This window comes from Gymnoscopelus microlampas (genome assembly GCF_963454915.1).
Source record: "Gymnoscopelus microlampas genome assembly, chromosome: 20".
Classification (NCBI taxonomy): Eukaryota; Metazoa; Chordata; class Actinopteri; order Myctophiformes; family Myctophidae; genus Gymnoscopelus; species Gymnoscopelus microlampas.
In genome coordinates this window covers 46,766,219-46,794,080 of record NC_139957.1, presented here as the reverse complement: position 1 = coordinate 46,794,080, position 27,862 = coordinate 46,766,219, and the positions used below count along the sequence as shown (strand labels likewise).

Genomic DNA, 27,862 nt, shown 5'->3' with positions numbered 1-27,862 from the left:
ATGAGGAAGTAGAACAGACAGACTGTCAGTGGAGAAAAGCAGCTTCATTGTTGGACACACTTTGGTACGTAACACCTCCTGAACCTCCTCATTCATTCATAAGGATACGTGACTTATTGTTATTACTTATTATTACACAGACACAGGTTGTTGTGTTCTGTGTGGATGTAGAGCTGAAGTTAGCATCCATGCTTCCAGGCATTGAGACACAGACAGCTGCTACTGTAATGTGATTACAACACTGAATTCATGAGTATTTTTACTCTGTCACCTACTGAGTGTTGCTGTAACTCTAAAGAGTGTCTAAAGGTCCATTTGGTTCCATTTTATCCTTAGATAACAGACTGTATTTGATCGATTTTGCCCTTTTCTTTTAATCTCTACGAGTCTTAGCTCCACCCCCCCCAGATTGCCCTGGCTTGTCAGCTCCAAAGCCCGTATTTCTCCAAACATGTACAAATGATAAATATAAGGTGTTTACCCGCTTTCCCCAAATGTTAACTAGGTGGTCGTAGTACTTGTGTAATGTATTAGTCCATATTATTCAATAAATAAGTGTTTTAATCCCGTCTGTGGCCGAACGCCTCATTTACTTCCTGTTTACATTGAGTGTAATCCCGGTTTTCACCTGATGCGCTCCGTTACTACCGCCCATTGGGAACGTCTGACAGAATCGGCCACAGACGGCATTAAAACACGTCTTTATTGAACAGTATGGATTAATACATTACTTAAACAATCCGCACACATATTGAACATTTTTTGCAAGCGTGTAAACACCTTATATTTAGCATTTGTACATGTTTGGAGAAATACGGGCTTTACTGGTGACATCCCAGGGCAATCTTCAGACTCTCGTAGAGATGCAAAAAAAGGTCAACGTCGATTAAATACATCTACGAGAGTCTTGATCTAAGACTAATGTTATTACTTATTACAACATTACATTCATGAGATATTTACTCTGTCACCTACTAAGTGTTGTTGTAACTCTGATAGTGTACAAATGGACCTTTAATGGTCCATTTGGTTCCATTTGTACACTCTCAGGGTTCATTTGGTTACACATACCATGTATCAGTGGTGTAAAGTAACTAAGTACATTTACTCAAGTACTGTACTTAATTACAATTTTGCGGTATTTTTACTTTACTGTATATCCAATTGTCAGTTATTTTACTTCTACTCCACTACATCCTGAATGGCAAATATTGTACTTTTACTCCACTACCACTACCCTTATTTGAAAACTTTAGGTACTAGTTACTTTGCTGATATAAATGATTATATTATATTTATATAACATACATTAACCACTTTAGCCCTATGCGACACGTTGTGAGCTTGTAGATCTGCTATTTTCAAACATTTTAGTACTTTTGGTACTTTTGGTATATTTTGATGCCAATGCTTTTGCACTTTCACTCAAGTAACATTTTGAACACAGGCCTTTGACTTGTAACAGAGTATTTTTAGATTGTGGTATTGCTACTTCTACTTGAGCAAAATATCCGAGTACTTTTTCCACCACTGGTCATTGCAACATTGTATTCCTGAGGATAATTTACTCTGTGACCTACTGGGTGTTGCTGTAACTCTGAGAGTGTACAAATGGAACCAAATGGACCCTTGCTGTATCTAAGCAGGCTGTATTACCTTTGACATGGATGAACAGGCTGGTCGGTTACCTTTGGACCAGCGGTTTAACAATCTTTATCATTGTGATAAAGAGACAGAGTAAGGGTCACGATGGCATGATGGAGGACTAGTTATAAAAAACCCACATTTAATCCATTAACGGTGTCATTTTAGATGTATTTGGGCCATTCAAAAATAGCAGATCTACAAGCTCATGGTGTGGCATCGAATGCTTGTAGATCTGCTATTTTTGAAAATCTTTGAATATATATGTTACAGGGAAATTGGCATTCCAGGGAAATTGAAAAAGGAGCGCTTGCCCCCCCCCCCCCCCCAGGCAATTCAAGCCACACTAGACTACAGCCCCCCACCAAACACACGCACGCATGCATGCATGCACATGCGCACACACGCATGCACGTGTGCACACACACGTGTGCATGCATACAAAATTGACAAATGTTTGCTTTAAAAAATAAATATACATATTGAAAGATTTGCATCATTTCTTTCAAATAAATAGCAGATCTACAAGCTTGTATAGCTGCTATTTTTGAATAGCCAAAGTATAAAAATATGGATAAAGGGGTTCAAATGATTGTGACAATCATTTGAACAAAATGTATAGTTTTGTTTTGCTAATCGTTCTCCTGTTCCTTGTAGCTGGTGAAATGGATTCAGAATCCACAGACCAACCTCAGACTGACTTCATAGAATCCACAGACCAACCTCAGGCTGACTTCATAGAATCCACAGACCAACCTCAGGCTGACTTCATAGAATCCACAGACCAACCTCAGGCTGACTTCATAGAATCCACAGACCAACCTCAGACTGACTTCGTCTACTGTAATGGAGCCATAACAGAGCTCCTGAAGTTCGGCTCCTGTCGTCTGAACTCTGCACACAAGCTGCTGTTCCTGGTCATTCCAGGTGAGTTCAACTAACTGGCCCGTATACACCGACCCCATGGGGGACCCCATGGGGGCTCTGTACTCGGTCCCCAGCTTTCCTCACAAGTTCACAACTCGTCGCGTTGTGAGGTTCTAGATCGGCTGGTTTTGCCCAATGTTTTGCCAAGTAGTGGTCCATATTGTGTCCCCCTTATTGGTTCTCAAATGCTAAAGTTGACCATTAATTGTCACTCAAATAATTGCGATTAACGATGTAATTGTGTGTTTAGGCGTTGAACATTAGAACATAATATTATGAAGCCTTTCTGGCGTAACTAGTCCCTTCAGTCCCTTCAGTGCAAATGTGTGTGTAAACTCAATGCCATAGTGAGGTTTAAATGAGAGTTCTGAATCAAGGCATACACCAGAACATAGCGCTGTCACCTCACAGCTAGAAGGTCCTGGGTTCGATTCCCGCCCGGGACGCTGTGGGCGCTGGGGGCGTGTCTTCTCCTCCGCGTCATCAGCGCCCATACCCTAGGTGGGGGTTGGCGAAAGGGCCTACTCTGTGTGGAGTTTGCATGTTCTCCCCGTGTCTCCTAGGGTAGTTAATACCCTCACAAAAACATGCAGTAATCCTGGTCTCTATACTGCCTCCCCCTGGTCAGCCGGGGCGCCTGATGGAGGGGAAAGGAACTGGTTGGCATAACGTGTTCCTTCCACGCGCTACGTCCTACCGGGGAAACTCCCCCCCTGTCAGGTGATAAGAAGCGGCCTGCTCACTCCTCATGCATTGAAGGAGGCATGAGCTCAGTTCGGGGCTCTCCCCAGGCTGGCAGAGGGAGAGTAGCGCCCATGATTACATGCATAGGCAATTTGCACTGGGTAAAAAAATGGGTTACGAAATCGTGGGATAAAAAAGTTGTTTTTCTTTTTTTTGGTGGGGCTAATGAAAGTTAGAGGAGTTCTTTCTGTATGGTGTGTGTGTGTTATATGAAATGTGAGCTTACCATAATCACAGTAATCCTTCATATAATCATATTCCATCATATTCAAGGTCTTTTGGAGAGAAATGAGACAGACTCCAGTCACGTTCAGTTCAGAGCACTACAGAGGGGAGGTGTGTGTGTCTGTGTGCAGCTGACGCTCGTTGACACTTGTTAATGTTACATGCATTAATTATGTTTCTGCACTGTCAAATAGGCCTACAGTACATCTAATCTATTACATCAAAGCCATGGATTTTTGGGGCGGTGTAGCCGCCCCCTATAAGTGAGTTTTGGACACCGACCAAAAAATGTGTGTACCCCCTAACCCTTCCATTGTTAATGCAAATCGATACTTTTTTCATATCAGCCAATCACATTACAGCTAGTGTCATCACCACTAACTGTAATGTGATTGGCTGACTTTGCAAATTCAGGACTGTGATTGGCTAGCGAAACACATGACACATGTGCAGCCCTATGAATAGCAGTATGGACTTTAAAAAAAGTCATTTATCCTTTTTTTAAAGTGAGTCATGTTGTGATGACCACACACCGCCCACTTCACACTGGGTGTGATTTTTTTTTTTACAAACAACCCTCTCTGGCTTATAGAGATTCTATTCCAGCTGTTAATGACCAGGCTGCACTTGGTTTGTAAAGTCCAGATGACAAGAATATGAGTATGATTTTAGTGGAATTAATATTTATGCAGCATTTATATCATATTTGTTATTAGTGTGTATTGGCACACCCCTACCTTGCAGTGTATGGTGCGCATGCATTGTATAGCTCAACTTTAGTTTTCCCCCGCCGCAGTAATCTGATCCTAAACAACCGGCATGTAATCATCATCACGCAAGATGCACAGCCATTCATGTCGCTGCTGCACTAAACCTGATCCCAGGTCAGCCTAAAACACATCACACACAAGTTAACCCATTGAGACCTGAAGCCGATTCTACACGTCTCCTAAATCTCAACAGTTTTCTGAAAAACGTATGTTTCTATATCAGTGGTGCTCAATCTTTTTCACGTCAAGGACCCCCAAGATTAAATGTATTAGTGCCGCAGACCCCCATCAAAATATTTTCTTCCAGGGACCCCCCCCCCAGAAGCAAAGATTGAGTTAAAAAAAATTCGCTTTAAAAATATATATATATTCAGAAGATTTGCACACATTTTCATGATTTAAAAAAAAATAGCAGATCTACAAGCTCGTAGTGCGGCACTCGGTGCCGCGCTACGGACCCCCATTTAATGGCATTTCTATCTCTGGGACCCCAATTTATATTGTAAAATCAATGTTAATTTAACTCTGAGAGTGTACAAATGGAACCAAATGAACCCGTTCCATTTGGTTCCATTTGTACACTCTCAGAGTTACAAACCCATAAGGGTCCATTTGGTTCCTATAAATCATTTAGCTGGGAACCCCCTCAAGTACCCCTGGGGGTCCCCGGACCCCACTTTGAGAACCAATGCACTATGGAGCTCAGCTGAGTGTGAATGTATTTGAGTCACAGAGATTAGTTGATACGTTTTGTTCTCCTAGATTGTGTTTGAACATGTTTGTGTCTGACTCTGCGTCTCGCTGTGTTTTTGGGGAACTTTGTGCAGAGCCGCGGGGAGTTCGCGTTGTCATGGTTACGAGGGCGTTTGCGTCGTCGTGGTTGCGAGGGACGAGGGCGTTCGCGTCGACCTTTGAAAGGTCGCTGAGACTGGCACTGGTTCAGCAGGCTCTGAATGTCACCCAACAGCACGCTGAATGAACTCTTTATGGTGTGTGTGTGTGTGTGTGTGTGTGTGTGTGTGTGTGTGTGTGTGTGTGTGTGTGTGTGTGTGTGTGTGTGTGTGTGTGTGTGTGTGTGTGTGTGTGTGTGTGTGTGTGTGTGAAGATGCCCTTTCTCACCTATGATAGAAGTCATCTTTATGTCAGACCAAAGACACACCAATGTTTGTTCACACACACCTCACAGCTCACAGCTGTTTATGAGCATCTGTGTGTGTGTGTGTGTGTGTGTGTGTGTGTGTGTGTGTGTGTGTGTGTGTGTGTGTGTCTAAATCAGTGTACTGTATATAATAATCAGAGGTGTAAAGTAACCAAGTACATGTGCTTAAGTACTGTACTTCAGTACAATTTTCAGGTATTTTTTACTTCACTGGAGTATTTCCAATTTTCAGTATTTTTCCTTCTACTCCACTACATCTCAGAGGCAAATATTGTACTTTTACTCCACTACAATTATCAGCTTTAGTTACTAGTTACTTTGTCGAATTTGATTGTTATTACAAAACACACTAACCACTTCAGGTCAGTCTAAAACATCAAAGTTAAACAGCACTTCATTGCGTTTCTCCCCTGATTAGTGCAGCCGCGCGCACACGCAGCAGGCATACTACAGGTCTTCTCTGATCCACTCGGGTATTACACATAACTAGACCAGTGGTTCTCAAACTTTTTCATGTCAAGGACCCCCACATTGACACTTATTACCCCGCGGACCCCCATTTGAAAAGATAGGCCAGGGACCCCAATACGAGAAGGTTTTTACGGCTCTCTAGCAGTGATTCCCAACCATTTTAATTTCAAGTTTGACATGCATTAGGGCTACGGACCCCCATTTAATGGCATTTATACCTCTGGGACCCCAATTTATATTGTAAAATCAATGTTAATTTAACTCTGAGAGTGTACAAATGGAACCAAATGGACCCGTTTGGGTCCATTTGGTTCCATTTGTACACTCTCAGAGTTACAGACCCATAAGGGTCCATTTGGTTCCTGTCCATCATTTAGCTGGGGACCCCCTGGAACCCCCTCAAGTACCCCTGGGGGTCCCCGGACCCCACTTTGAGAACCAATGAACTAGACCATACCCGGTGAAGTGCGCAGGCAAAAATAGTTGCAAACGTGGGGTTATTGCACGTCCTGTCGCGCGTCCTGTCCCGTGGCTGTGCGCAATTTGAGATCAATAGCTCCAGGCACCGAGGAGAACCGGGCAGAACAATTGTTGACATAGAAATGAGGATAAATAGCTGACATTTAGGGATATAAAAAAACGGGCTTCGCAGTCCGATGCACATCGTAATGGTGAATGGCTGTGTGCAATTTGAGATCAACAGCTCCAGGCACTGAGGAGAACCGGGCAGAAAGATGTTTGGGCTCAGAGGTTTGGGCTCAGAGGTTTGGGCTCAGAGGTTTGGGCTCAGAGGTTTGGTCTCAGAGGTTTGTGGAATTATAGGAAGATGTTAGACAGACCCGAGTTCAGAGGTAATACTGACCGATTCAGCCCCGCCCCCCCGAGTAATTATGATAAAACACGGATCAGGGTCTCGGGTCCTCTCGGGTATTTTCGGAATCGGGGGCCCGTGAAGAGCTCTAGTGCTGAATCCATTCCAACCATTATGTTTGAGTAAACATGTCTCCCTGGCCATCTAATATTGGTATTATTGGTTATTGTTAAGCTGTAATGTAATGCACAGTGTATAATCAACGGTAGGGGATTGGGGTGTTGTTGAATTGATTCTATTCTGAAAAATTAAACAACAAAATATTGCTAAACACTTGATAAGAGTGTACTCCTACTGTGCACATGCTCAGTGGGATACACTGTCTGCATGTGGGAAAGGAGCGGGAGTGTTGCATATGGTAATTTATCTACTTTTTGGCATTTATTTTCCTATGCTGGCAAAACCTTTGATTACTGTGAATTTAGAATATCTATTTTCTTTCTCGCCTATTGCTTACATTGAACAACCAGTAGTTAAACAATCATGACACATGTCTTTTAGTAGGCAACAACATGGAAGAGGATTCTGTAGCTTGTGGCTTAAGGTGCTTCATCTGTGGTGGTCCTGAGACTGAGATTAAAAAGCTCTCAAAAGTCACCCAAACAGGCTATGCACTGAGCTGGTGAAGAAAGCTATTGGTAGTACATTTTTTCACAAATGGTCCAAATATCTTGCTAAAATTCCCTAACTAAGACCCAAACATCAAGAAGGTTTGCTCTATCTAACAGATTTCATTAGATTAGAGGCCGATAATGGGAATTACTGTGGCATGGTGATGTTGGACCTCCGAAGGCTTTTGATACCGTAAATCATAACATTCTTTTGCATAAGCTCAGGGCTCTGGGTTTTAACGGTGTATCACTTCAATAGGTCAGGTCCTACTTATTGGGTAGAGAACAGGTGGTGGACATGAATGGCACCCTGTCCTCACCACTAACTCTATCGAGTGGGGTGCCCCAGGGGAGCATCTTAGGTCCTCTTTTCTTTTTGCTATACGTTAATGACATGAAGGCAGCCGTAAACTGTAATTTATTTCTTTTCGCGGACGACTCAGCCTTAGTAGTCTCTCATAAAGAGAAAACGGAAGTCGAAACCATTTTAAGTGCAGAACTCCAAAAAGTTAGTGTCTGGCTAGCAGAAAACAAACTGTCTCTCCACCTCGGCAAAACTGAGTCCATTCTTTTTGGGTCAAATGCCAAACTAAAGAAGTCCCCTGGGTTTAAAGTGGTGGTAGGTGACTGTGAAGTCACAACAAAGGAATCCATTACTTATTTGGGGTGCATTCTGGATAACAAGCCATCAGGAGAGAGTATGGCTCTAAAAGTAGTCTCAAAGGTAAGCCAAAGAACTAAGTTTTTAGCTAGAATATCCAATCTTGTAGACACAAACACCCTAAAAACCCTGGCAGGGGCCCTTGTACAATGTCACTTTGACTATGCGTGTACATCCTGGTACACTGGCATTTCTATGGGCCTAAAGAAAAAACTTCAGACCTCTCAAAATAAATTGGTTAGAGTGATCTTGAAGTTGCATCCTAGAACTCATTTCCTCCATGCTCATTTCACCAGTCTTGGGTGGCTTAGAGTAGAGGAGAGAGTATCCCAGTTTAAAATGTGCTTGGTTCACAAAATTAGAAGTAATGTAGCGCCCAATTACTTCTGTGACTATTTTAACAAGGTCAGTGATACTCACAGCCATTTCACCAGGGGGAGCCCTACTGATTTTAAGCCCTACACATTTTCCACCAATCTGGGAAAAACATCATTCCTTTACTCAGCAGCAGTTCAATGGAATGATTTGCCTTCCAGCCTCAAATTGACTGGTTCTTTTGACAATTTTAAAATGGCATTAAAGAGATGGTTGGCCATTAACATGACTTTTAAACAAAAACATTTAGATGTTTTTAAAAGTAAAAAAAGAGAGAGGGATCTTAGTTTTTGTTTAGTCTTCTGTTTGTCCTTTTTGAATTTGTACATTTTATTTGGCCTTGTTTTATGTTTTTTATGTTATTATATTGTATTGTATTGTATTGTTGCTCCCTACTGTATGTCCCCTTTCCCAAAGGACCACAATTGAAACAAGCCTACGGGCTTTCTTGTGTTTTTTATCCTTTTGAATTTTAATATTCAATAAACTGATCAATCAATCAATCAATCAGGTTTGAACTCGTATCAATCCTCCTCCAGTCTAGTGGGTCAGTGGACTGACCTCATGTGTCAAGAGAGACTACAGTACAGTCTGTGAAACAATGCATTTGTGAGCTTGTAGATCGGCTCTTTTGAAACGATATAGCCCACATGGAAAGAATCTATATGTTCCATATATGCAACTATATGTAACCTATATGCTACATATAAGGATCATATATGCGCATATATGTGCATATATACCACATATATGCCTGGTATAAGCTCCATATAGGCTGCATATATCTCACATATAGGTCAAAATCAGGTGCATATATGTGCATATACAGGGTATATAGGTCTCCTATATAGCTTGTTTATACCCTCATATAGGTCATATATGTTGATAATACAAGCCATATAGGTCTCCTATATAGCTTCTTTATCCATATATAGGCTCTATATGTTCATAATACAGGACATATAAGTCTCCTATATAGCTTCTTAATATGTACCCAGAGGAAAGCATAATCCAAGTTTGAGCTCTCATCTCGTGCATGTCCCGTTGCAGGTCAGCACAGTTGCCTGGGGGGCTAAGCCCCCAACCTAGTATAGAGACAGACACTATCTATCTATCTATCTATCTATCTATCTATCTACACTGTAACAAATTTCTGTAATTTCTACAGTAAAAATGTACAGTATCTTATTGTTCTGTCATTTTACAATGTTTAACTGTATTTTGCAATGCATCATGGAAAACAAATCATTACAGAAACTTACTGCATTTTTACACAGTAACATAGTGTAGAAATTACAGTCAGGTTATAATCTAACTATAGAAGTTACTTTTACAGTAATGTAAAGTATACATAATAATGATAATAATAATAATAATACATGTTATTTATAATGCACTTTACATTTTTGGAAATAACAAAGTGCTACAGGGTTTAAAAACAAAAGGCACAACAATTTAACAAATGTTTTACATGATGTGAACATCATCATCATTATCAGTTATTTTTATTGTTATTAATTTTATCCTTCAACTTATTGTTTATGCCCCAAAATGACTGCTATACAGGTTTTCTAGCAATTTCTAGCAATTATAGAAATATTAGACCTTAATTGTCAAATGTTTAAGAATGTTCTAATCATGTATACTTTGTTTTAAAACATTTTCCAAATATTTCATTTTCTTTTTACATTTTGGACAAATTTGCCAATTTTACATTGAGGTGTGCAGATGTCCGAGTGCCCGCCTATACTGTTACTTCACTGGTTCTCAACCTTTTCAGGCCACGACCCCCCAAAATAATCATATTTGAACTGGGGACCCCCAACCCTGATATGCACTTGTAATGTAGGAGTTGAGGCATTTAGTTTGACTCCGTTCCACAGATCAATATTTTGAAAATAGCCGATCTACAAGCTCACAACGCCTTGAGTCGATGGGCTATTTTTGCCTCTTTCTTATATTATTTGACAATTTGGCCAATGTTTGACAATTTCTTTTAGTATAGTTTGTTGATTACTTTTGATGCAGTAATTCTTTTTTTTTTAGGTATTAAAAGGGTTACTTAAATTGTCACTTCACTGCCACTGCCACCTACAGATCCCCCCAATCATGTGGGGATCCCCCTGGGGGTCCCGACCCACAGGTTGAGAACCTGACCAGACCTACAGTTACGTCACGCAGCTGCTCAAGGCGGAGCTTATCAGTTTTGAACCGGGGAGCGCGAGAAACGAAACTAGCTAACCGTCGGCTAAGCGAACATTTATTTACAAACCAGTTGCTTCCGTGCTACTCTACCAGATAACAGGTAAGTTTAATTAGTTTATGGAATTAAAGTGTTATCCAACTTGTTAGTATCGTAAACGGTGTGCAGTTGTCGTGTATTAGCTATGGATCACACGACGCTCGTCCGTCACGAGCGTCACGGCCGAACTTCAACCTGTGTTTTGCACTTTCTCCATTTACAACCTGTACATCTGCATAAACGTTCAGATTTTAAATATAAAGTGCTTACTCTATGGTCACGGATGTTACAAGTCTACTCGGGCACTCAGCAATACCCGTATCGTCTGTATTGTTCAATAAAAAGCATTTTAATTCGATCGATGGCCATTTTCTCCATATTTCTGTACGCTTTCAACTACTTGACCCTATCGGTTGGGAGGAGTACTGCACTCTGTTACATTATAACTATATGACAAAATGGCCACCGATCGGATTAAAATGCTTTTTTTTTAACAATCCGGAATATACGGGTACTTACACCGACCCGAAGTGAATTGTAACATCCGTGGCCATGGGGTAAGCACTTTATATTTGAAATCTGAACGTTAATGTAGATGTAGGGCTTTACATGGAGAACGTGCAAACACCAGGTTGAAGTTTTGTCATGACTGTCATAATACAGGGGGTTATACAGACTCGCTCTGGTTCTAAAGCTTCTCTATGTTTCTTCGTAAGGCTGTGTTGCATGGCCAAACATCACTGATCTACAAGCTCACAGCGACGCATTGTGAGCTTTTAGATCAGTTTTTGGGGCGTGCAACACAGTCTTAGACATCGCATTAGCATATTAATTTCCATGTGGTGCATGATGTCATTGTTTATTTCAGGTATAAATCAGACCACATCAGTGAGAGCTAACAATGGCCTCATTTGTTTTGACTGTAATTCATTATTATTATTATTATTATTATTATTATTATTATTATTATTATTATTATTATTATTATATCTATGAATTTTGTTTTGAACCTACAGTACAAAGTAAAATCATTTCATTTAGGGAAAGAGAGTACAAATGGTAAGACCAACGTTTTCAGGCCATGGACCCCCTAGCTGAGAGAGAGATGAAGCAGGGACCCCCTCTATATTGTATAAAATTGTGTTTCAGATTCAACTTTTTTTGTTTACTTGGTCTGCTCTTTTTCCCTCTTTGCCAAAAATAGCTGATCTACAAGCTCACAACGCCTTGCAGCGTGAGGCGTTGTGAGCTTGTAGATCTGCTATTTTTGGCTAAAGTTCTCCTCAGAAAAGGGATGCTAAGGTTCAAGTGGTTAAGGTAAAATAAATAATCATATCACACAAAGATTTGGCAGACCCCCTGTAGTAATTCTGAGGACCCCCTGTTGAAGACCCCTGCTTAAGTTAAATTAACACAGAGTTTAGTCTGCACACTTTTTACTGTTTTTTTTACTGTTTTAAAGCATTGCAAATACGGAGACTATATGGAGGTCATGTTTTAGTTTAACAGTCTATTGTTATGTGGAAAGCAACAGACAAACACTGTTAACATGCAAACCATATATGTCAAATTATCTTTAGGTGAAGTTCTCACAGCTACACAATGGATGCTGAGCATTGAGGTCGGTCGTTGTGGCTCCACAGATCAACTTCCTGGCTGGGATGGCAGCTTTTCCAGTTATTACAACTTTGGTGTACCAGGAGGAGCACGCCTGTTACACACTGGAATTCATTCAAAGGTAACTTTCTGCTTTAAGTAGAACCATCATGTGTAACTCGAATGATGTGCTCTCTTGTAGAACGGCTGTGAGTGCACCTTTTCCATTTGTGTTTTGTGATTTCAGATGTTTCGTTGGGATCAACCCATTGGCGGTGGCACCAAACCACAAAGCTGCTCAGCCAGAAAAGTGGGTTTGTCCTCCTGTCTCCTCCCTCCTGAAGCAATTGATGGACTTCGATTGGCTTTGAGTGTAAGTTATGTGCAAAACATTTGGACCATTCTCTTCCCAATATATGAATGACATTGTCATGGTCATATTTTAGTAGAGTTTTATTACTTATTTCGTTTTTTTTTAGATCTCTATCTCAGGCTCTGATTTTAGGAGTTGTTCAGAAGTAAAGAAGTGGTCAGAACACTGTCTTAAGGGGTTTTCTTAAGGGGTTTTCTATCTAAAATCCACAATGCATTGCATAAAGGCATAGCTATTTTTTAAAGATCTTTGACAGACTACAAACTAAGGTTACTTTTCTATGTCTCTGCAACCTTGTGATACCTTTTACCCCGATCTACAGCCATACCCTCCAGCCTCTTCTACACAGGCCTGCTGACCTGTTGATGAGGTATGTTTTCTTTAGATTTAACCCATTTAGACCTACAAGCTCGTAGCACAGCACTCGGTGCTGCGCTATCTATGAGCTTGTATAGTAGCCTATAGTTTTGATGATTTTTGACCAAGTACAATTAAGGGCCTTTTCTCTTTTCTGCACAGCCGTATGCAGCTACATATATGGACTTGGATCAGTGGAACCAAGAAAGTAACACCCAGTGTACTGCAACCTCCATCTCCGTCCAGTGATGCTCCAGTAGAAGGTGTGGTTCCTCAGCTAAGTGTCAGCAGACTTGCACTGTTGTCCTTCAAATTCAGGATTCATAGATGAGTTTTGCATTCTACTTTTTTTTTTAAACTTTTCTTTACAGTTTTTGACGTGCTTTCAATCTTTCTAGGTCAACCAAATCCATCTGACCAGAGCATACCAGAGGGTCAAGGGTGGCAGCCTTGCGACTCTTGTCGGTCTGAGGTGGAGAAGCTCCAGCTCCTGTTGAGGAGGATAACCACTGTGCTCTCCAGTATCAGTAAGTTGTATTGCCTGTAATGTTGCAGTTTTCAGTTGTCTGCTAATTTCTTTGTCTCACTTGAAACTTTACTTTATCCTGTACCTCTTTTGTGAGTTCTCTGACATGACTGGAAAACTTTGGTATCCCAAAATAAAACTGTTTTCTATTTACTGGGAAATCGACCCCTGCTACTGAACAAATACTCATCAATGACTGCTATCAGAATATACTGTAGAGCTATATAGAACAGTACTCAATCTTATTGTTTTACAAATACACTCAGTAGACTCTGATTTTTTTGTCTTTGTTCTAGGCTCTGAGCAACTAGACGCACTGAAGGGTTTTATCACCCTGGTCGGTGACCTAGAGTCTGGAGTGTCCAGTCTCGGGCAGCAGGAGCTATATCCAGGTATGGATGTATACGTTTGCCATACATTTCACACTGAACCTGACGTTCTTGGTAGCGAGTGATCCGTGTTGTGAGCTGCAACTAGATAGTGACGTTTTCAGAAGGTCACAGTTGTCTGTTTTCATGGTGCACTGAGCGCAGAAAGGGGTCAATGTAGCTGAGCCTTACAAGTGCAAAACTGAAGTCTTAAAATGCAGTTGGTTAATTGCTCGCTCTCTATTCACAGGCTGTGGACAGTTGATTTCCTCTGTGCAGCTGGCAGCCATACACCAGCGTGCCAGGAAGGACTGCAAGAGGCTATTCCACGCGTTGTTCGAGGTGTTCTTCACCCATGAGGAGTGCCGCAATGCCGTCGTATACGGAAAGCATGGTGTCATCCCAGAGGGGAAGAACAAACTGGATGAGGCGAAGAGGGATGCACTGTTCAGTAAGTATTTGTCACACCACTAGTTCCTCAGAGTAGTGTTATAGATGGCCAGTCAGTGGAGTTGGTAACCACTTATAGATATCTTGGGACCATAATCGACAATCGTCTGAAATTCGATTCCAATACTGAAATTGTTTGCAAGAAAGGCCAGCAGTGCCTTTTCTGTTTAAGGAAGTTAGCCAGGTTTCAGGTAAACAAATCAATGATATAGAGCCTTCATTGAATCTGTCATCTACTTTGCTGCCATTTGCTGGTATGGTAATCTAGGTATTAGACAGAAAAATGCCCTTAAAGGAGAATTCCATACTAAAAGGCTTTCTTACCTTTCTTTGTAGTTAAGTACACACCAAAGAGGTCCAGGTGTTATTTTGTGCAAAAGCTTATTGGCTATTTCCCCTACCATGAGCCCTAAATGAATTGCATTGAATGGGGCTATGGGGTGTTGTGCTAATTCGCTTATTTCTTTTGCTCAAAATTATTATTATTTTTGTATATATTCTCTTTTCATAATGTAAATAATATCCCAAGCGGCACACTTTACTACTTATTTCGATGGAAATAAGCGAATTAGCACAACACCCCATAGCCCCATTCAATTCAATGCAATTCATTGAGGGCCTATGGTAGGGGAAATGGGCAATAAGGAGTTTTTGCACAAAAAAAACACCTGGACCTCTTTGGTGGGGACGTAGCAACTACAAAGAAAGGTAAGAAAGCATTCTAGCATGGAATTCTCCTTTAAGGGGGCTAGAAAGATTGTGGGGGGTATCTTGTGACAATGTATACACATGTCTGTCTTACTGTATTGTGTTTTTAGGGCTTTTATTATCTGCTGTAAAAGGCCCAGCTTGGGACATATAAATATACTTGATCCTTGACAAATCTTGGTTTTGTAAATGATATTCTCAATTTATGATCTCACCAATACATTATCATTGGGCAATTTGGCTGCCTTTGTGCAGTAAAGAAATGCAGGTTCCACTTCCAACATGTTGCGCTGGTGGGACGTACAGTACACTCTGAACCAGGTTGGCCTCATCTGTGGCTATGCTGTGCTCAGTCTGTAGAGAGTCATATAGTCTTTAAAATGTATATATTTAACCGGGGGAAACCCATGTTGACTGACTTGTGTCATGTCATCTTCTCTGTCTGCAGACTACGTCTTGCGGTGTTCCTCTCTGGCATCATGGACAAATGTTTTCACTGCAGAGGGCTTGAAGAAAGCCATGACCAATAAGTGCCGAAGCCGTGCTGCAAAGGACTAGGTACTCCACAGTGTTTTTGGCAGCAGATTTTTGTCCACTAGTCCCTTCCTAACATTTTAGTCTAGTTATTTGTTGACGAAATTGTCAGTACATTTAGTCGTCATAGCTTTTATTTAGTTTGTCAGTGGAAAAAGGTAGAACATTTTTCGTCTTAGTTTTAGTCGACGAACAACACTATATTAAAAAAAATGCACTGTTTTGGTTGTGGCCATTTGTTTATTACACATGCAAAATGTTAAACATGATGCACTTTGCACTTAAAGGACCACTTTTCAACCGGCTTTCATAAAATTGGTCCTCACTAATGTTCATGATAAAATACTACCCTTTTTTTCCTACTTGGTCTGTCTCATAGGAGGGCTGTGGGCAGTTCAGAAACCTGTCCACCAGTGACATCATCAATGTTGAATTCAAGCTAATAGAAACTGTATCTTACTATTCATAATAATATTTGTGAAAAGTTCCAATGCGATAATGGAAGCCATCGTTCTCACGATAATACAAATCTAAATGTGTTTTAAAAATATATTGTTTAATAAAAAAAAACGTCCAAACGATGATGTCACTGGTGGATGGGTTTCTGAACTACCCACAGCCCTCCTATGAGACACAGAGTAGAAACAAATTGTAGTATTTTATCATGAACATTAGTGAGTACTAATTGTATGAAAAGTGGTGAAGTGGTCCTTTCAACTTTTATGTAAATTTTGATGCCAATACATTTTTGTTTTTTTATATACTGTTAAAGCTGCCTGCTATGTTTGTTCATTAATAAAACATCAATGATGAGTAACTAACTTCTGTCTGTCTATTCTCTTGGGTCTGTGTCCTTCCTGGGTTTTGGCATTTCCAAAAGCCTGGCAGGGCAAAGGGAGTGTTAGTTAACCTGTCCCGGAGCTTAATTTAATTTAATTTAATATCTTTTTTTTTATCCAGCTGTTTGCCACTTTAAAAGCCATAATGTTTCATGTTTGCATATTATAACTTGTTTAAATAAAGTGTTAAAGTTCTACATTTGGGTTTCTATTGGATTTGATTAATGTGTACATGTAAAACAAACTTATCACCTATTTCACCTATTTTATAGGTGATATAGGTATCATATAATTATGTTTCATTGCATATATGTAGATATAGGTACATACAGGTCATATATGTACCTATATGTTACATACAGGTCATATGTACCTATATGTTGCATACATAAAATTGGCACCTTTCCTATATGTATATGTGCATATATGTACATATATGCGCATATATATGTACATATATGCACATATATGTACATATACATATAGGAAAGGTGCCAATTTTATGTATGCGGTCCTATATTACAAACATATATGACGCATATAGGTTCTTTCCATGTGGGAGGATACCAGGTAAACAATGAACCTGGCATCAGAGGTGCTGCGATCATGATTTTTGAGATCCGATCCGATTCCGATCAGGCAGCATAAAACCGATCCGATTCCGATCAATTCCGATCCGATATGGCACGGCAATTAATATTAATATTTATTTTACTAAATGTTAAAAAATAATTGATCAAGTGATATTACTCAAACAGAGAACATAACCTCCACAGAATAATAGTCAACAAGTTCCACAACAGTAGTTTAGAAAAACTGCCCCATTTATTATTAACCAGTGCCAATGGGTTTGCTTTAACCTAAACAGCAGCATTAAATAAAACACAAAATAAAATAAAAGATCCTGTGTAACACAAACTTGGCTTCCGTTTGACATGGTCATTTCAGGTAAAAAAAAATAAGTCACATATATAAAAAATAAATAAAATCCCTACAATACAATAACAATACACACACAATATTGTCCAACTGTAATATTGTCCAGGGCTCCAATTCTGCCCAAAAGCAATGCTACCATTGGTCTACTAAAACAATAGGGTGAACAAATAACAAAACCTATTATTAATAGTTCCACAACAGTAGGTTATGAGAAAAACATGTTTTATTTATTTTTATATATGCGACTTATTTTTTTACCTGAAATGACCATGTCAAACGGAAGCCAAGTTTCTGTTACACTTACACAGGATCTTTTCAATTATTTTGCATTTTATTTAATGCTGCTGTTTAGGCTAAAGCGAACCTGGTGATGGGGTCCACCCAGTGCGAGTGCGCAGTCAGACGTTGAAGCGTTGAAATCCGACATTATTTACCACCTACAGTGGCTGGTCATCCAGCACTATAAACTGGGCAATGTGCTAAGTTATTTCTGTTGCCTTCTTGCTCTCTCTTGGGAGTTTTTCACGCTTTTCAAATGTATCTTCCAACGTTGGTTGTTGGGGGCCAGCGTGTGGTTCTTTTCTGTAGCTTTATGGTGTTTTATAAGATGATTAATAACGTTGGTCGTGTTGTACCGTGTATTGACGTTGCCACCGCGTGGGACGTCTTTTAGACACGACTTGCACTGGGCTGTTGGGTCCTTTTAACACGAAATACTCCCATACGGCTGACATCGCTGCTTTCTGCTCGTACTGTAGCTCTGCTTTGTGTCGGAGAGTCTCTCCAGCCGTGATAATAACAAACACTGGTGCGATCACATGGCCGCTACATGCTGAAGCCAGTGTTGCCATATTTTGTGAGAGAAATAAGCGACCTGGTCTAGGAAAACAAGCCCAAAAGAAGCAACTAGGCCACGGGCCCACGGCACATGAGCACTGTAAACCTATTTGCTATTATGCATGGCTATTTTCAAAAACTCTTGCAATACAATTTGGAATGTTTGGAATATTTTTTTGAAACATTCTAACAACACAAATGCTCCCCTGGGCACAAAACATTTATAAACATATTTGAGAACCACTGGTTTAAATAATAATTTTAAAACATTGGAAGCAAGCCAAAATAAGCAAGTACACAATAGAAATAAGCCCCAAAAACCGCAACACGCAACTACCGATTTTTACAAGCAACTGTACAGAAAAAGAAGCCCAAAGTTGCTTATACTAAGCCGACATGGCAACACTGCCTGAAGCCAACGTGCTGGGAGTGGGAAGGATCAAAGTGCTGGAGCGGATTACTGGAATGGAGTGCTTTAATCGCAGCGTTTTATCGGTCATTTTGCTGAAATCCGATCCGATCCACATTTTTTCATTGATATCGAGCCGATATCCGATCAGTAAATCGGATCGCGGCATCTCTACCTGGCATCAGTCAATTCACACAATCAACACAGACATGGATCATTATTATTGTAAGGTTGTATAGCGTCATGTCCTTGGAAATTATACATAGCATTATTAGCCTTTTCTTTCTTTTTTTTAACCACTTTCAACCTATTTAGGTCATGTCATTATAGACACAAATGGTAAAAAAGTATTACACACACCTTTCTACTAGGGATGGGTCAGAATAATTATTATAATTATTATTATTTGAATAATCGTTTTTGAGAATTAAAACAATATTATTAAAACAAATGTATATATGTAGTATGGGTGAAATATGTATTTTTTTTTGTATTGGTATTGTCATTGTTAGCCTAATTTACACGGTGGACAATTGAATATTGGTTATTAATAGCAGCAGTATGATCCACTTAGACTTTGTTCAGTCATGCACGTCCCTTCTGTCTACTTCTGTCTGTGGACTTTAAGTCCATGATGAAGCCATCAATTCCTTGATGCACGTGTTCTATAAATCATGAGGATCCACAGTGGAGCAAACATGCAGCGTGAGTCCTAGATGTATTCATTCTGAACAGAAAGACAGATCCTGTCAAAAGGATTAAGAATAGTAGCCTCTATGATCCTATAGTTTACTGAGACACTACACTGTGTCTCTGTATTCTATATATGTGTTTACCTTGTTTATTTTAAGTCACTCAAACTTTTTCATGTCAAGGACCCCCAAATTGACACTTATTAGCCCGCGGACCCCCATTTGAAAAGATATGCCTCAGGGACCCCCATAAGAGAAGATTTTTACGGCTCTAGCAGTGATTCTCAACCATTTTAATTTCAAGGACCCCCAGTTTGACATGCATTAGGGCTACGGACCCCCATTTAATGGCCTTTCTATCCCTGGGACCCTCATTTATATTGTAAAATCACTGTTAATGTAACTCTGAGAGTGTACAAATGGAACCAAATGGACCCGTTAGGGTCCATTTGGTTCCATTTGTACACTCTCAGAGTTACAGACCCATAAGGGTCCATTTGGTTTCTATCCATCATTTAGCTGGGGACCCCCTGGAACCCCCTCAAGTACCCCTGGGGGTCCCCGGACCCCACTTTGAGAACCAATGTTCTACATTGTGTTGATTGTGTGATGTGTTCTACATTGTGTTGTCTCATACAGGTAACCCAGGTGTGGTGGGGTTCTACAGGACCTTCATGCAGTCTCTCCACAGCCTGGTAGGATACCGTTACCCTGTGTGGGCTGTGAGCCACGCTGGACACTGTGATCCTCCTGATGACATGGACATGATACAAGGTATGACTCCTCCCCTTTACCACTCTGTAATGATGACACCATGACTCCTCCCCTTTACCACTCTGTAATGATGACACCATGACTCCTCCCCTTTACCACTCTGTAATGATGACACCATGACTCCTCCCCTTTACCACTCTGTAATGATACAAATAACATAGTGGAGAAGAGATCCAGTAGAACTAAGACTAGTGGAGAAGAGATCCAGTAGAACTAAGACTAGTGGAGAAGAGATCCAGTAGAACTAAGACTAGAGGAGAAGAGATCCAGTAGAACTAAGACTAGAGGAGAAGAGATCCAGTAGAACTAAGACTAGAGGAGAAGAGATCCAGTAGAACTAAGACTAGTGGAGAAGAGATCCAGTAGAACTAAGACTAGTGGAGAAGAGATCCAGTAGAACTAAGACTAGAGGAGAAGAGATCCAGTAGAACTAAGACTAGTGGAGAAGAGATCCAGTAGAACTAAGACTAGAGGAGAAGAGATCCAGTAGAACTAAGACTAGAGGAGAAGAGATCCAGTAGAACTAAGACTAGTGGAGAAGAGATCCAGTAGAACTAAGACTAGAGGAGAAGAGATCCAGTAGAACTAAGACTAGAGGAGAAGAGATCCAGTAGAACTAAGACTAGAGGAGAAGAGATCCAGTAGAACTAAGACTAGAGGAGAAGAGATCCAGTAGAACTAAAGACTAGTGGAGAAGAGATCCATGTGTGGTTGTATGTTGATGTGTCCACAGAGGCCTCGTCAGCAGAGAAGGACGTGTTTGGTCTGAACGGGCAGGTTGAACACAAGCTGTCCTTCCTGAGGAGCCAGGTTCCCAGAGACACCAGTCTGGTGCTGCTGGGACATTCCATCGGCTGTTACATCATCCTGGACATGATGAGGAGAGACCCGGAACTCAAGGTCAGCACATTATTTTTAATGTGTAAATAGCGCATTATATTATGCGGAGGGAAAAACGGTGTATTTTATTTTTTTTATTGGTAAATAGCGCTTTTTTTTTTGGAACACATTTCCTTAACGGTTAATGATCAATTAATGGTAAGGCCTAACGGTAACCGGTTAAGAAAATGTCTCCATTGGCCATCCCTATTCCGCACTATAAGGCGCACCGTCAGTGCGCCTTATAGTGCGGAAAATACGGTATATATATATATATATATATACCAACACATAAAGTTTATAAATAAACTGGGACCAAGAAAATCTAGGGAAATACCAATGGAAGTAAGACTAGAGAATGGTGAATGTAGCTCAGTATTAGAGGTTGTTTTGCAAAAATGGGGAAAGGATTTTGCTAATTTGTTTTCTGTTTGCAATACTTTATTTGATGAAACCTTTTTGAAAGAAATCATTGGTTTAAAAGAGGTAATGGAAACTCAAATTAATTCTGATATAACCAGTAGCAACATGTTTTTGAATGCCAATTTTTCAAGGGAAGAGGTACAAAATGCAATAGACAAATGTAAAATGAAAAAAGCTACTGGAATTGATGAAATTTCCAATGAGGTGCTGAAGTCACCAAGGTTGTTTAATGTTTTATTTGAATTGTTTCAGTCTTGTTTTGACAGTGGCATCATTCCTACACAGTGGAACAAGAGTATCATTAAACCTATCACAAAGTCTTCAAAGAATGATCCAAAATTACCACTCAGCTATAGGGGTATAAGTCTTATTAGCTGTATATATAAACTGTACTCTTCACTTTTAAACAGTAGACTTGTAGACCATCTTGAGAGGACAGGTTTGCTTGTTGATGAGCAAAATGGCTTTAGAAAAGGAAGAGCATGTATTGATCACATATATTATATGTGGTCTCTACTATTACACATACAAGAATTAAGCAGAATAAATCCACCTTTGCTTGTTTTATCGATTTCAAGAAGGCGTTTGATTGGATTAATAGAGATTTTCTACAGTATAGGTTGTTAAAATCTGGTGTCGATGGAAAATGTTATAATGCCATCAAGTCTCTTTACCAAGCACCTGTTGCCTGTGTTCAGATTAATGAATACAGAACTGGATGGTTCCCTCAACAATTTGGGGTGAAACAAGGAGACATTTTATCTCCAACATTGTTCTCAATTTATGTGAATGACTTAGCCCTTAAAATTAAGGATTCTGGCTTGGGAATCACTGTTGATGATCAAAGTTTAGGCATATTGTTGTATGCGGACGACATAGTCTTACTTGCTGAACATGAGAGCGATCTGCAGTTAATGCTGAACATTGTTGCAGAATGGTGCTGGAAATGGAGACTGGAGGCAAACCAGGACAAAACCCAAATAGTACACTTCAGACAAAAATCAATACAGAGAAGTTCAGTTGTGTTTAATTTTGGGTCAATAAGGTTGTCATATACTGACCAGTATAAGTATCTTGGATTGACATTGGATGAGCACATGACATTTAATGATGCTGTTGGTGTCCTAGCTCAGTCAGCGGGCAGGGCACTGGGCTCTGTCATGAACAAAGTTAAACACTGTGGTAATTTAGGATTCAACACCTATACACAACTCTATGAATCAGGGGTATGTTCGGTGTCTGACTACGCTTCTGGGGTTTGGGGTTTCCGGGAACATACAAGTTGTAACACTGTGCATCATAGAGCTATTAGATCCTTTTTGGGAGTCCATAAATTGACTCCAGTTAACAGGGATATGGGATGGGAACCTCCAAGCATCAGACACAAATGTGAAATGGTTCGGCTATGGAACAGGCTGGTGAAGATGTCTGACCAGAGACTCACAAAAAAGATTTTTAACTGGGATTTCAGATTGGGTCACTCTTGGACAAAAGAAATGAGATCTTTATTTTATTCAAATTATTTGTTTTTTATTTTTCAAAATAAGTTAATATGTGACGTTCACAAAATTAGAAGTACAATGTTTTCCAGATATAAAGAGCAATGGTGTAGTAATAGATGGTATAAGCCCAAATTACGAACCTATTGTCTCATAAAAGACAGGTACATTGTAGAACCGTATGTGAAGTATAATTTAAGCAAAAGACAACGATCTCTATGTGCACAAATACGTTCAGGAACACTACCATTAGCTCTGGAGACTGGCAGGTTTAATGCCACTCCAGAGGAAGAAAGATATTGTCTGTTTTGTGAACTTGGGGAAATTGAAAATGAGGTTCACTTTTTGTTTTATTGCTCAAAGTATGATGATATAAGAGAGGTATTTGTTAGTAAGATGTCTTCTATTTGTGGACATTTCCTTGAGTTAGATGATTATGAAAAATTTGAGATGTTTTGTTAAAGGAGCTTTTGTTGTTGCAGATTTTATTTGTCAAGCTTGGGAGAGAAGACAGAACAGTCTGTATAATTCTGAGGTATAATTCTGAGATGTAATTGAATGTACTACGTGAATACATTGTAAAACATGTTATAAATGTAAAATGGTGTCTTATAAACCCATGAGGGTTGGGCACTTTGTGTGCAGGACACAGAAATAAAATTATCTATCTATCTATCTATCTATCTATCTATCTATCTATCTATCTATCTATCTATCTATATATATATTTTTTTTTTGACCCAAAGACCAAGGAGATATGATTTTTCGAAGATCTAGACTCCTATCCACTTCCTTGTTAACTTAAAACTTAAAAATTCTGTATCTCGGCTCCTGAGTACTTTTTTTTTTCAATGAAAAATCTCTGGCATAAAACTGCAAAAAATCTGAAATAATTCATGCAGTGAATGTGTTAAGTGCAATGTTGAGGTATTTTTACTTTACTGGAGTATTAACAATTTTTCCTTTTTAGTTTTTTTGGAACACAATGTCCAGGGGTGCACATAACTTTTTAGGTCTGGTACGCAGAAGAGCACCTGGACATCATGTGACTTGGTGCGCATGGCGCCCGTCCCGTTTTATCAACGGGGGGGGGGGTTCAGCCCGGACAGTTTTGTCAACGGGGGAAGGGGGGGGGGGGGGGGGTTCAGCACGGTGCCCACCGGACAGTTTTGTCAACGGGGGGGGGGGGGGGGGGGGGGAGAAAAAAAGGACGCTCTGCTTCTAAATTTTTCGCCGTTTTGTTTTCTCACGCTGTTAGGTAAAGCCCCCAAGGTTGGTGCCCTGTGCTGCTGCGCTGATTTTATCCGCCAGATTGGGACGTTCACGCCACGGCATATTTTGCACCATTACGGTGCGTTCATCATCGGTGACGAGTGCCTCTAACAGCCGCTGCTGGCTGCGTGCACGCAGCGAGGCAATGCGAGGCGATGGGAGGCGACGCGAGTCATATCTCTACCCCTGTGCCTAATGGCTGTACATGGGGCCGACGGGTGCTTTAGAGTGAATGTGTGAGTGTGGCTTCAGGAAGTAAATTCCTAGCCTCGATCTCCAGGCTTTTATTTTTTAGTTTTGCTAAAAAATAAAAGCTTGGAAATTCCTGTCCCAGCTGTTGGTGCGCAAAAACGCCTCGCGTCGTCTGATGTGGTACGCATTTTTTATTTTAGGTGCGCATGCGCACCTGCGCACCAGTTATGTGCACCCCTGACAATGTCGCCTCCACGGCGTTTCAAAGTTCATGGGATGAAGGTAATTACGCTGGCAAGGGGATGACAAACGATGTTTAATACCCTGGCGGGTGATGTGTTAAACACTGTGTGGCTGTGTGTGGTTTTGGTTGACCTCCAGGTGCTGAAGGCGGTCATGCTGTTCCCCACCATCGAGCGCATGTCTCAGTCTCCTCAGGGCAAAGTGATGACGCCGGTGTTGTGTCACATGCGCTACGCGGCCTACGTGCCCGTGTTCCTGCTGTCCCTGCTGCCCCGCCGCGTGCTCAGCGCTCTGGTCAGGCTGGTGTTCAGCGGGGTCTCCTCTCTGGACCCCGCCGTGGTCCCCCCCACCGTCAGCCTGCTGACCGGGGGGGACTGTGCAGGTGGGTTATTGTCGGGGGTTGTGTCAGTGGTTCCGCTTGGCTAAAATATGTGTATTTTTGGGGCGGTGTAGCCGCCCCTATAAGTGGGGTTGGGACATTGACATTTGCTGCACTTTGATTGGCCACCCATTGTACACACCCATTGTACACCCCCAGTGTACACCCCCTTCCACCCACAATGGGTGGAAGTACACCCCCTCTACATTAGTACACCCCTAGCTGTACTGTGATTGGCTGACTAATTGGCTGACTCTATTCAGCACTGTGATTGGCTAGCGAGACACATGATGTAATTCATAACCAATAAATAGACTATGCACTTTTTTTTTAAGTGAGCTTCCATCGCTGTGATGACCACACCGCCCACTTTTTTACACAATGGTGGTCTTTGATGGCCAGATGTGAGTTATTGGGGGCTAGAAGAGCTACTGTAAATAATAATAAAGAAAACGCCGGGTTATTGTGTAAAAAAATACATATTTAGCCACCGGACAGAATGCCCACTGTAAAAAAAGATCGCGAAAATTGCTAAAATTATAGAAAGCAGTAAATAAAAAAATGTTAACACTCATCTTTTATTTACTTTAATTACAATCTAAAACATAAACCTTGGTTGTAAAAAAAACAAAGTTGTCCTTTAACCCATTAATACCTGGAACGCATCTGTGTCACTTTAGATTTCTTTTGCTATTCAAAAATATCAGATCTACAAGCTCATAGCGCGGCACCGAGTGCCGCGCTATGAGCTTGTAGATCTGATATTTTTGAAAAATGGTGAAAAAATACTGTTTTGATTTTTTTTCAAAAAACTGTTAGGATTTAGAAAATTCTTAGAAGCGGCCTCAGGTCTTAAAGGGTTAAATTACAAATGTAAAAATGTAATAAAAAGACGAGTGTGACCAGTGTCCACAACCACACTGGTGTGACCGCCGTACTGTGTTTTACTCTGGATTCTGTTCCAGCCAATGCTATGTACATGGGGGGTCAGGAGATGACCAGGGTCCTGGAAAGAGACAACGCGACCATAAGACGAAACATTAATAAGGTAAGAATAAGATGACTCAACGCTTAACTAAAATTCATCACTTATATGTATTCATGATTCACGGATAAAGTCACTTTTACATTTTCATCCGTACGGTACGAGAGACCTCTTTCATTTCAACCCATTCAATGACATCTGTGTCACTTTAGATGTTTAGCTATAAACATGATTCTATACTCAAAGTCAAAAACTCTGAGCTGGGCTGAAAACACTTGTTGCTACAGTGAAAAAAAGCCCAGCAGCGGCTGTACTTCATAAGGGTTCATTACGGCAGTGGTTCTCAAACCTTTTTCATGTCAAGGACCCCCAAATTGACACTTATTAGCCCGCGGACCCCCATTTGAAAAGATAAAGCCAGGGACCCCCATAAGAGAAGGTTTTTAGGGCTCTAGCAGTGATTCTCAACCATCTCAACCATTGTCAAGGACCCCCCAGTTTGACATGCATTAGGGCTACGGACCCCCATTTAATGGCATTTCTATCACTTGAACCGCAATTTATATTGTAAAATCTATGTTAATGTAACTCTCAGAGTTACAGACCCATTTGGTGCCTAATCTATCATTTAGCTGGGGACCCCCTGGTATCCCCTCAAGTACCCCTGGGGGTCCCCGGACCCCACTTTGAGAACCAACGCATTAGGGTGCTGAAGAAGGCCGGACTCAGTCCCCCGGGCCCCTCACTCAGGACACAACCTGAGACACCACAGACCAGAGAGCACCCACACAACACGCTTTTTTAACACTTTTTCTTTCCTGCCACTGTGCGCTTAGTAGCCGAGGACATTAGGGACGGTAGTCAATATGACAGATGAACTGAACCAGAGCAGACGAACTAGATCAGTACAGATCAGCATAAGATGAATTGCACCACTATTTGCACTGTTTTTTAGACCATTGGTTCTCAAAGTGGGGTCCGGGGACCCCTAGGGGTCCTTGAGGGAGTTCCAGGGGGTCCCCAGCTAAATGATAGATTAGGCACCAAATGCACCCTTATGGGTCTGTAACTCTGAGAGTGTACAAATGGAACCAAATGGACCCTAACGGGTCCATTTGGTTCCATTTGTACATTCTCAGTTACATTAACATAGATTTTACAATATAAATTGGGGTCCAAGAGATAGAAATGCCATTAAATGGAGGTCTGTAGCCCTAATGCATGTCAAACTGGGGGTCCTTGACATTAAAATGGTTGAGAATCACTGCTAGAGCCGTAACAAATCTTCTCTTATGGGGGTCCCTGAGGCATATCTTTTCAAATGGGGGTCCGCGGGGCTAATAAGTCTCAATTTGGGGGTCCTTGACATGAAAAGGTTTGAGAACCACTGTTTTTTAGACTATGACGTGCTTATTTATTATATTTGATATTTGTCATCAGTGTGTGTGGTAGGATATATGTAGGACTGTAGGATGTACCGAATGTTTTCTCTGTATTTGTTTCTCTGTACGGCCTTAATGAGGTTAAACTGTATTGTGTTCATGACACAGGTGTAATAGTGATTGTAACGGTCGTGTGGTTTGTGTTCCAGCTGGTGTTTTATTACGGAGCCACAGACCTGTGGTGTCCGGTCCAGTATTATCATGACCTGAAGCAGGACTTCCCGTCGGCTCACATCAGGCTGTGTGAGAAGGGCCTCCGCCACGCCTTTGTGCTGGACGCTGGGAGAGAGGTGGCCACAATGGTTATGGAATGGATCCACAGGGATTTACAGACATGACTTACTTAACCCATTAAGAAGACCTGAGGCCGCTTCTAAACATTTTCTAAATCCTAACAGTTTTTCGGAAAAAAATATAAAAAAAATATTTTCACGATTTTTCAAAAA

General features: G+C 40.8%; 2 protein-coding genes across 2 annotated transcripts; both read left to right on the top strand.

The window, feature by feature from the left end:
* On the top strand, positions 1-27,862 carry LOC311035823 (lipid droplet-associated hydrolase-like). Its single transcript, XM_084044280.1, has 7 exons — positions 1-64; positions 2,302-2,571; positions 19,968-20,102; positions 20,836-21,002; positions 24,749-24,992; positions 25,955-26,037; positions 27,566-27,862. Exons 2-7 carry the CDS (start codon positions 2,310-2,312, stop codon positions 27,752-27,754), a joined length of 1,080 nt encoding a protein of 359 aa, XP_083900406.1. The 5' UTR covers positions 1-64; positions 2,302-2,309; the 3' UTR covers positions 27,755-27,862.
* On the top strand, positions 10,670-16,449 carry LOC311035824 (uncharacterized protein). Its single transcript, XM_084044281.1, has 10 exons — positions 10,670-10,763; positions 12,281-12,438; positions 12,544-12,669; positions 12,992-13,039; positions 13,189-13,289; positions 13,425-13,553; positions 13,849-13,944; positions 14,171-14,371; positions 15,527-15,636; positions 15,992-16,449. The coding sequence occupies exons 4-9, from the start codon at positions 13,035-13,037 to the stop codon at positions 15,634-15,636; spliced, it is 642 nt and encodes a 213-aa protein (XP_083900407.1). The 5' UTR covers positions 10,670-10,763; positions 12,281-12,438; positions 12,544-12,669; positions 12,992-13,034; the 3' UTR covers positions 15,992-16,449.

What these genes read in the sequence shown, in the direction of transcription:
- LOC311035823 (XM_084044280.1), top strand. Translation starts at nt 2,310, where the DNA reads ATGGATTCAGAATCCACAGACCAACCTCAGACTGACTTCATAGAATCC. An exon ending in GCTGTTCCTGGTCATTCCAG is followed by an intron (nt 2,572 to 19,967) that starts GTGAGTTCAACT and finishes TGTCTCATACAG; the next exon opens with GTAACCCAGGTGTGGTGGGG. An exon ending in GGAGAGACCCGGAACTCAAG is followed by an intron (nt 21,003 to 24,748) that starts GTCAGCACATTA and finishes GTTGACCTCCAG; the next exon opens with GTGCTGAAGGCGGTCATGCT.
- LOC311035824 (XM_084044281.1), top strand. An exon ending in CAGTGATGCTCCAGTAGAAG is followed by an intron (nt 13,290 to 13,424) that starts GTGTGGTTCCTC and finishes CAATCTTTCTAG; the next exon opens with GTCAACCAAATCCATCTGAC. An exon ending in GCAGCAGGAGCTATATCCAG is followed by an intron (nt 13,945 to 14,170) that starts GTATGGATGTAT and finishes CTCTATTCACAG; the next exon opens with GCTGTGGACAGTTGATTTCC.